The sequence below is a fragment of the Aotus nancymaae genome, unplaced genomic scaffold (genome assembly GCF_030222135.1).
Source record: "Aotus nancymaae isolate 86718 unplaced genomic scaffold, 86718_ANA_hifiasm-v0.15.2.pri h1tg000041l, whole genome shotgun sequence".
In the NCBI taxonomy this organism is placed as follows: domain Eukaryota; kingdom Metazoa; phylum Chordata; class Mammalia; order Primates; family Aotidae; genus Aotus; species Aotus nancymaae.
The window spans coordinates 13,910,764-13,921,509 of record NW_026988455.1 but is presented as its reverse complement, the minus strand read 5'-3'; the positions used below and the strand labels follow the sequence as shown (position 1 = coordinate 13,921,509).

The following is a 10,746-nucleotide window of genomic DNA, read 5'->3' as shown; positions in this document are numbered from 1 at the left end:
ATACTTAATAAACTCATATATATATATATATATATATATATATATATACACACACACACACACACACACACACAAACACTCCTATATATATACATAGAATATATATATGCGTGTGTGTATATATATTCCATTAGTTCTGTCCCTCTAGAAAACCCTAATACAGTTAGCTTGGGCTATGCTCAGGAAAGAGTGAGGACAGCCAGTCTGTGAGGCTAGAAGATGGGGTCAGCCACGCTAGACTCCTCTCACAGTCATCTTTGCAAAGGTGGTTTCAGTTGCAGCTCCTGAGGCATCCTGGGGTCTCAAGGAACCTATCTGAAAATCACCTGATCTATTCTAAGCCCCTCTTCTTATGGGGGAGAGAACAAAGACCCAGGCAGACTAAATAACTCACCCTAGGTCATCACCTGGTTACTAGCAGGGTGGGGACTACAACTGTTAACTATCCACAGATCTTTTCACTGTACCATAATAATCCTTTGATTTCTAGGCCAGCCTTCAAAAGCCTTTTATTGAGCTGTCTCTTGCGTTATCCCAAATGTAGTATTTGTAGTACAAGATAGAACCAAACCACAAGGTATTACCCATTTCTATGGGAAAAGTGAGAAAATGTCTCCTCCACTGTAGCCCTGGTAGACAAGGGGCGGGTACTCCCTCAGCTTAAGTCACTAGAGGTTACTCCTGAACTGCTGTTCTTTCTCCCCTTATTTCACCCTGCATCACTAGCCAAGTCCCTGGCACACCCCGGAGAAGACAAGAGGCAGGGAATGGAACCAGTGGGTAGCATTTGTACCACTGAAAGGGAAAAAGCAATAGTTCCTTGGGTCATGGGGACATAAAATGTGTAAGTTGTGTATAGAGAGAAGCTAACTTATTGTATGAAAAAGAAAACAGACATGCAATGAAATCTTACTCATAGGCACATGGCTATTTTCTTTTCCATCTTTGATTTTTGTTGCTGACTGATTTAAATATGGGCTGCAAATTTAATCCTCCTCACTTGCTGGAATTTCATGTCTTTTTCCGACTATGCTTCTCGTTCTGGCAAAATTTTGCCTTAAGGAATTTGTCCAATGATATTTTAACTCGATGCTCATTTTCATGGAAGTATCACTGCTTTCTGCTCACCTAGTTCTTACAATAAACTTTTTCATCATGTTGTCTGCTTTTTCTTTCACAGCTTTTCTTGATTCAAACAATTCTCAAGTAAGTTAAGTGGGCAGAAATGACTTCATTTGAGTCTTCTAATTAGAAAAGAAAAATTCTTCCATCAGTCCCATGCTTTCCTCAGTTATAAAATTTAACTTAAAAATTGCAAACTGATAAGAAGGCTTAATGTTATCCAGTAACTAAAATTGTAAATTTCTAAAACAAAAGAAATTTAAAATGTTTCTTTAAAACAAAAGAAACCTAAAATGCAATCTAAATGTAACAGGATCACTTCCCACAGAATAGTCACATCATGACCACAGTTGACAATAAATGGTAACTGAAAAGTTTGTTCTTCTACTTGGGAGATGGGTATCAGCTGGCTTTTAAAAGCAGTGAATAAATCTCTTAGGTTCTGTTTTGTATTAGTCCATTTTCACACTGCTATCAAGACACTACCTGAGACTAGATAATTTATAAAGAAAAGAGGTTTAATAGACTCACAGTTCTACATGGCTGGGGAGGCTTCAAGAAACTTACAATTATGGCATAAGGGGAAGTAGGCATGTCTTACATGGCAGCAGGAGAGAGAGGAAAAAGCAAAAGAGGAAAAGCCCTTTATACAACACAGATCTCATGAGATCTCAGTCACTATCACAAGAACAGCATGGGGGAAACTGCCCCACAATCCAATCACCTCCCTCCTTCAACCTGTGGGGATTACAGGTCTCCCATTCCATACGTGAGGATTACAATTCCAGATGAGATTTGGGTGAGGACAAAGCAAAACCGTATCGGTTGTACAAAAAGGTGGCAAAATCACAAGTACTTCTAAAGTGCAATACAGAAACAAAAGGCTACCTTGTGATGTTAGAATATTAAAAACATGATTCTCACATAAATATATGTCAAAACTCATGAGAAAACAAGCAGGTAAAACTAGTTCAAAAGAGGATACAGTGGACTGAATTATAAATGTACATTTTTCTGTATGTCCATTTCAAGAAAAGGCAGTCTATTGGAATAAGATTGCAGTTAGATTAACGCCAGGTAATAAATAGGCAATAAAACTAATTTCTGGAGTTGTCTCTACTGTTGGGCAGAAATCATTTGCAACTTACTGATATTCTCCTCAGCATCATCCTCCTTCCCAGAGTCTGGGCCCGAATAGAATAGCAGGTCAAACAAAATCACACCCCGCTAGAAAGACAAATAGCCCCGTGGTTTTGTAGACCATGCCCTAGTATGTCTTTAAATGGGACAAATCTTTTTGCCTTACTTCTAGGCTTTGGATAATTTTACTTAATAGTGGTAAAGGTTTTTTGTTTTTGTCTGTTTGGTTTTTATCTTTATAATCTGTAAACTACAATCCTGTTGGGAACCAAAAAAGGCAAGAAATACTTGGATGCATCTGGGGAATCATAAATACTTACAGTTTTACAAGGCATCTTCACATACGGTCTTGATTCTGACCCCAGCCTCCTGAGATGTTCAGGTACGATCCCTACTTTCACAAATAAGAAAACAGAGGTTCCTAAAAATTGTGACTTGCCCACATTCCTGGTCAGAACCAGGGGTAATCTGCAAAGCCAGATCTTCTGAAAACAAACACCAACGGCTTTTCACTGTGGTGCTGCTCTCAACAACCCCTCACAATGTAGAGAAACTTCTGGTTTAAAAAACCCTTGACAGATTGAGGGAGCATGAAGCAGGTGATTTTATTTTATAGATGGGGAAACCGAAGACCATGATCACCTGCCTAGAAAGTGACAGAACCCAAATCATGTCCAAGTTCCCCAAACAAGGCAAAGGCTAGTTCCTCCACAAAACAATCACCTGCAGTTAGTCCACTTTGTCCCCTGACGCTGACCCAAATTCCATATCTGGATGCCAAGACCACCAAACAACTTGAAGCCCCACTTCTATGCTGTACCTCTGACAGGCCAGGTATGTGAGTTCAATTTACCCCTTTCTCCTGCCCCAAGAAACAAACTCCCTTGCTAACCTGTCTAGCTTTCTGCCATACAGCTCAGCAAGGTTACAGACTTCATAGGAAGGTGTTAATAACAGGCAACAGCTAGAGGTGCTATTTCACCAGGGTTATTTGTATTTTAAAAGAAGCCCATTTTGGCCTAAGTACTTTCACCTTTTCCTCCCTAATCTATAGGTAGAAGTGATTACAAGGAGCCTGCAAACCTTGAAGGCTCACATTTTGACTATTTTTCAAATGTACATTGCTGATGTTTAAAATCGTAAATAACATATTTTAAAGCGGTACTGAATTTATGGGAGTTCTTATGCGTGTAGAGGCAGAAGGTGCTGAAATGTTTGATGGGAAAATCTCAAGGAGAAACTAATCCTCACAAAGATGAAGTGAAGTGTGATTATTTTCATTTTTAAAATGATGAAAACGAAGCAGAGAGGGTATGTAACTTACAAAGATCATCCAGCTACAGAGCCAGACTTCAAATGTGGTTCCAGGCCTGTGCTCCCAGCCACTATTTTATATTGCCTTTAATTTCACCTGATTTTCATTTTCCAAAAGGGTGTGATTTATATGCAAGCTTATAGCAGAAAACACCTCATGCCAACCCTGCTCATCCATAGGAGGCTCCAGCAATAAAGAAAAGTTTTGAGGGGTGAAATGCTACTACAGAAAAGCAAACCAGGCTTACGGAGACTGGGAAACATTTGAGAGAGGAAAAGACGGACACTTTGACTCTAAGACGTACTATTATTTTACCTATCACTCAGGAAATAAACTGCTTATTAAACAATGGTCATGCTAATATGCAACTGACTATAAGCAAAACCCTGGAAGATTTGTTAAGTGCAAAATAAAAATGTACATTTTTAGAATTGATGAAACATAGTAACACACAGCAGCCCAGGCCATCGTCTAAGTTTGAGATCCCAGGGGAAGGGAGAGCATCTTTCACAATTTTTCTTGCAGAAACTGACTTGATGTTATTACATTCAACAGTAGGCAGCAGATGTTTTAGCCAGAGAACTGTAAGTGCTCTGGTTTCAGTCTCATGCCAGATCCTGATATGGTGCTACTTAGTATTAAGAGTACAGACTGTCCTCGACTTATAATAGATCAACTTATGATATTTTTTTTCTTTTGAGACAGAGTCTTGTTCTGTCACGCAGGCTGGAGTGCAGGGACACGATCTCGGCTCATTGCAACCTCCACCTCCCAAGGTCAAGCGATTCTCCTGCCTCAGCCTCTCGAGTAGCTGGGATTATGGGCATGTGCCACCACACTCAGCTAATTTTCGTGTATTTGGTAGAGACAGAGTTTTACCATGCTGGCCAGGCTGGTTTTGAACTCCTGACCTTAAGTGATCCCCCAACCTTGGCCCCTCAAAGTGCTGGGATTACAGGTGTGAGCCGCTGAGCCCAGCCTACTTAAGATTTTTCAGCTTTGCAAAAGTCAAAGTGATGAAGCAAAGTGATGTGAATTCAGAATGCTCTTCAACTTACCATGGGACATGTACACTTTATCCATCAACTAATCACGGTGGCCAAGGGAGTGCTGTGGTTCAGAGGCCAGAGTCACATGCCACTGTCGTCGAGGCAAACAGTTGATCTGGTAAGAACAACTGAACCCAGGTCTTGTCTGTTTCTTCAAATGCATATTCCTGCTGCTACAGGTCTTTAAGATTCACAGTTCTCCTATCACTGCCTACTGCTGAATGTGATAACATCAAATCAGTACGTGCTTACTGGTAGGTGTATCAAATAAGAACCTAAGTTTTAAATGCAAGAGGATTTCTATCTAAAAGGAAAGTCTGTTGTCAAGCATCTGGAAGTCATTTTAAGATATCTAAATTAGTCATTATATTTAATTATAGTCATCAAGAGCTCAAAGTCAGATGATTCCCATGACCTTAACAGACTCCTCTCACCTTTCACTCAAGTAGTCATCACATATCAAGCACAACTCAGAGCTAATCATCTCCTCCCAAGGTACAATTAACTCCCTAAGAACAAGAGCGCATAGACCAAAATTTCTCATTCCCACATTTTTGCAACTATATCTGTCCACCTACATTCAGCCATGGGCATGAGCCCATGTTTAAAAACTGGATAAAACATTTTGATGAAAAATATTCCAAACACTGTTCTTTTATAGGGTGTAATCTGTGGTATCTTCCAGGGCACTGTTGTGGGTACAAACATACACAGCAATCAGTGTCTGTCTGCACACTCTGGAATGCAGAGCAGCCATTTAGTTACTATTCATAAAAGACACACAATCCAAAGAGCATACTGTATCTCCTGGCTAAGGCTATTAAAAAATTTACTAAAGCATTTGGGGAAGTTAGGGGACTTGGAGCACTTTGGTGGAGGTGTTTTTAAGTTTAGAAAAGATGAAGATGATAATAAACTTAGTTTCCTTAAGTTAAGCACTATCAAAAGGTAAGACAAGAGTTCAAGTCTCAAATTTTTATGTTTGTTTAGGTCATTAATTTTGGCTTAGAAATAGTTTGATTATGGGCTCCATACTAATAGCTGCTGCTTTGAGATCTTGTGTTCTCTTAACCATTATTCTAAATACATACATCCAAAAATTTGCCATACTTAAAAGTGACTAATCTGCTAAAATTAAGATGTAACTTTTTCAAAATTTCACTGAAATAGAAAGAGAAATGCCATCTCATATTTTCAAGAGTGAATCCTTTGAGTTTGGTAAAGTAGGAAGCCATTTCCTCTAAGAAGCCTTTATTCTGTTATGTAAATGCTTATTACACCAGACATTAGTGGAAAATGGGGTTCTCCTTCCAACAACAGCTGATTCCTGGAAAAGCAGAGTTTCATGCAAACTGAAAACTAAAACAAGCTGTATTTTCAAATAAAAGACTTTCTCAGATCCACCAAGTTCATTCATGGAAAAGAAGACCACCATGAAGCCAGGTAGGCTGTTTTGTCTGTTTAAAGCCATTTGTGGATTTCTGCTTAAAAATGGTGTATTGTTGAGTTTATCTCTGTTCCTTCCAGAAAGAGTAAGACTAGAAAAATAAAATTGTATAAACTCACAGAAACAAAGTAGACAGGAGAGAAGCCACAGTGGGTGATGGCAACAAGTATCTGGAAGAACAGGAAGCAGTAAAGAAGGCAGAAGAACTGCGAAAGCGGAATACCTAACACATGGAGAGAAGCGAGTCAGTTCTCACCATGATAGACCAGAAAATCCCAGCAGCTAGAGGTGCCAGGTACTGGAGAAGGCTGGGGTGAGCCCTGGAATGTAAGACAGGGGGATTGGCCCAAACTGCTTGACTACCACTCCCAACCCTGGCAACATGCTGCGGATGTGTTTTGTGGACTTATGTTGGCTCATTTCCTCAAGACTAGGGGCCCCAGATATGAGAGCGCATGAGGGAGAGGCACTGTGCTGAAAGCAGGTAGGTAAATGAAAATCTGCACACTGACTATTGAGCAACTGAATGCTGGCTGCAGGTGGATTTCTCTCAGAGGCACTGAATGGACCACAGGAAAGGCCTACAGATACTGACATCTGGAGGGCCCCAGTGAAACAGCAGGATCCACACCTAATCACTGGTAAAGTCAACATTCAAGAAAAAGAAAAGAATGCGCTCTTTCTCATCATTCTAAGGTGTTAAGTGTCTTAAATATATAGGAGAGCTAAAGACCTCTCCAGGAAAGTCTCAAACAGACACCAAAGCAAACAGAAAGGGCAGATGACAGAAAAGAAAGCAAGCGAAGTAAAACAAAGCAATCAACCAGTCGACCATAAAATACAATATCCCTAGGAGACATAAGAGATAATGCATAGAAGAAAGAAAAGGACACTTTAATGAAAGGCTGGGAGTGGCCGGCCATGGTAGTTCATGCATTCATAGGACTAGCCTTGGCAACATGGTGAAACCCTGTCTAACAAAAAAAATGCAAAAATTAGCCAGGCATGGTGGTGCACGCCTGTAGTTCCTGACACTTGGGAGGCTGAGGTGGTAGGATCACTTGAGCCAAGGAGGCAGAGGTTGCAGTGAGCTTAAGTTGCACAGTTACAATCCCGCCCAGGCGACAGAGCAAGACCCTGTCTCAAAAACAAACAAACAAATGAACAAACAAACCCAAAACACAAAAGGCTGGCAGAGAAGGTAGAGAAAATAGCTCACTCAGAAAGCAAAGCAAAAAACCAAAAAATATTAAAAATAGGGAAAAGAAAGTAGATTAGAGGCTCAAATCATTTCAACTCTTAGTAATAGCTCCAAAGAGAAAGAATAGAGAAAACAGGGGGTTGGGGGTCCATTTAAAAAAATCAGAAAAAAAAAGAAAAACATCTTCCAGGACATCAGGCTTTGGCTCTTCTGACTAAAATGGTTCACCAAGTGCCTAGCACAAAGAATAAAAGGAAAACATACATAACACATTCCAATGCACACAATCCTGAAATACGAGAAAGCTGGAGACTTAAACTTGCAGATTGATCTCTTCCCTCCCCCTAAAAGGTCCGCATATGAAGATTGAGAGAATAAGGATGTCACTGGACATTAAACTTCTACTACAACTTTGCAGGCTAAAGACAATATTGACCGGCACCTTCAAATTCAGAGGCAAAATTCGTTTTAAACTAGAATCCTATATCCAGCTAAACTAGATATCTGGGTGTGAGAGTAGAATAAAGACACTCAGATTTGCAAGGTCCTTAGAATACATTTTCTCAGGAAGCTATTAGAGGTGGTGTCCCATTGAGAAAAGGGTGTTAAGCAAGAAAGAGATGCATGGGATCTGAGACAGGGGCTTTTCATAGGAGAGAAATGAAAGGAAGGCTCAGGATGACGATGGTGGAGGAGTGCAGTTATAGTTCTTCAGGACATCCTGAAAGCCAGGACGGGTGTCTCCAGGAAAAGTGGAAATGCTCACCGACTTGACATGTTGAATAGTGTGGAAATTGGTATTTAGAGACAGTCAGGTTGGCATACTTTTGGCTGCAAGTTTCAAAAGATCCAACTTAAAACTGACTTAAAATGGAAAATTGGGGTTTATTCTCTCACATAATCAGAAGTCCAGGGCTAGCGCGGCTCCAGGAGTTAACTTGTTAAGCAGCTCAACATCATCAATGTTCCCTTTTCACAAACCCTTGCTCAGTCGTCCTTGGCATATTTGCTATTTCCGGTCAGGCGCCTAGCTTGCAGGTTGGGATCAGTCCTGCACATACCAAAGCTGATGGGAAGGAAGGGGACTTTCTACAACCCAAGAGACTAAGAAACCTCTCCCAGGAATACCATCTGTCTTCCAATTCTCACTGGCCAGCCTCCTTCCTACATCCATCACTGATTTAAGAAATAGGCCCTCAGGACTGGTTCATACCAGTGCTCTTCTGCATAGGACACACAAGGGAAACAGGTGTACAGCTGGGTGTACACATTCACAACCCACTCGAGAAATACCAAATTATAACAGTGAGGATATTTAAGCCACCTGGAAAGGAGTAGACACCAGAATAACATAGGAGTCTTGGTGGGCTAAAAAAAGAGGAAAATGGCTGTTGAAGCAATTCTGATGAAAAGTTTAGGAAAAATCAATAGAGATGTAGAAACTAAGCAAATGAAAATAAATGAGGCAATGACTAATTCCAGAAAAATTAAAACAGTAGAAGAAATGTAATGGCTGCTCACTGCTTGAATCAATATTTAACAACATTTATGTAGGTATAATAAGGTAAACCCTGAACACTGATTTCATCAAACATGATGCAATTCTATCGGGAAGGGGGAGGGAAGAGGAGCGGGGAACAGTCATGCTAAAAGTTCTTAATCTGCATTTCCTGTAATAGGAAGTCAAAAGAAAATACCTGCAACTGACAGATTTAAAAAAATTACATACACTGTATTTAGACATTTAGTAGAGCAAAGAGTAATTAGAAGTAGTCTGGAGAGGGCAAGGCAGGGGTGCAGAGGGATAGGGCAGAGGAAGGATTGCTGCTTCTGCTATAAGCTTTATAAAAGTACTCGCTAAATTATGTACACATTATTGTATTTTAGTTTCAAGGATGAAATAAAGAGCAGTGGTTCTTTCCTCCTTTCTCTGAATGGCTCCTTTATACAGAGAACACAAATCACGACGTATCAGTCAAATGGAGAACACAAATCACAATGTATTAGTCAAACAAATGCAAGTTCTACTGTTGCCTTTTCCTCATTCACCTCCTCATCCCATCCCAGTTCCTCCAGCTGTCCACCTACACCCTTATATTTGGGTGATAGGAGAATCCACATTGAAAGTTACAGGCATCAGCGCTTTTGCTCTTTGGGAAGGATTCGATACGCTGTGGCAGGAGGGGTCTTGGTAGTTGGTAGGCTGGAGTAGTCCTGGGACCCCACAGTCTGGGCAGCAAAGGCACAGCCAATTCCCCAGCAGGTGTAACTGCAGTGACACAGATTTGAGTGAGTATCCCATTACATTAGACTACTTAGAGAAAGCAGCCAGATACTCATAGGAACGACTACATGAGCTTGACTGAGCCAACAATCCTGCTAACCTTTGTTGCTCAGACAACTGCAGTTTTAAAATACAAACATCCTACCTGCAGTTAAACTTCTGCACTATAATAAATTTCCATCTTCTTCCTTCTTATTTAAACTCTATAGGATTTGACATTTCAGGGACAGTCTCAAGGGAGAAAGTCTAATCCCAAGGAGCTATTTACTTGGAAGGCCCAAAATCAGAGACAGGGAGAATTTCCCTGTGACCCTGATTTTAACACTGCAGTCCACAGTCATCCCGTAATTCATTTCCTCCTATGAGCTTAACTTATCTGAGTGGCTTTCAAACAAAATCTAGAATGGAACCTAATCCATAAAACAGCTAGGAATGCAGCTGTGGGTCCCTCACTCCCGCGCCAGTACCCATTAACTTCCACTTTACTGTGCCCACGACTCCTTCTTGCTCTTCTTTTCCACATCCTGCCTTCCTCATGAAAGTCTTCTCAAGTCCCACCTTCTCCAGAAAGCCTTCTCAGACTACGCTCACTAAAGAGGTCTTCTTCCCTGAAATCAACTTGTTGAACTACACTTTTTATATTTGGTTGGTCCCACCATATACGAGTGCTAAATCTTCCACATTATTGCCTCACATAGTGATGTGCTTACTACGCAATGTAATGGAGGAGACAGCTGAGATTTTTTAAAAGACCATTTTTAAAAACAATTTATATAAATAGATTCATAAACAAAGAAGAAACACATATACAGAGCACCCCAATTACCAGTACGGTGGACCCTAGCCCTTCTTTTCTGCATTGGGAAACAGAACGGAGAACAACAAATGATTCCATCTTGCTCTTAACTCTTTCCACCTATGTGTTCAGTTTTTCAAGTAGAGTTTCTATTCCTTTGCTGGTGCTTTTGGTTTTTTCCAATGTAGGAATCAAGCTTTTCAGCGCAGCTTTGACTTTGTTTGCAACTTCTGGGTCACAACTCTGGAGGAGACTGAAGAGAAGGAAAAAATTAAATTTCAGAAGAACTCCTAGATTATCTCCAATACTACCTGTACCCATAGAGTAAAAGTTCGTTAACTGTGACACAAGTCTTTTAACTATATACACATTATTTTTCACTCAAAGGATGA

The 10,746-nt window shown here is 40.4% G+C and overlaps 1 protein-coding gene across 2 annotated transcripts in view; it reads right to left on the bottom strand.

Annotated features, from left to right (window-relative positions):
• Positions 1–1,621: 1,621 nt before the first annotated feature.
• Positions 1,622–10,746, bottom strand: part of PUM3 (pumilio RNA binding family member 3) — a 48,095-nt gene continuing 38,970 nt past the window's right edge. For both annotated transcript variants that reach the window (XM_021672060.2, XM_021672061.2), the window contains exon 18: positions 1,622–10,607. In XM_021672060.2, the coding sequence (XP_021527735.1) occupies positions 10,475–10,607 (133 nt within the window). In that variant the 3' untranslated portion in view covers positions 1,622–10,474. The remainder of the gene's footprint in view (positions 10,608–10,746) is intronic.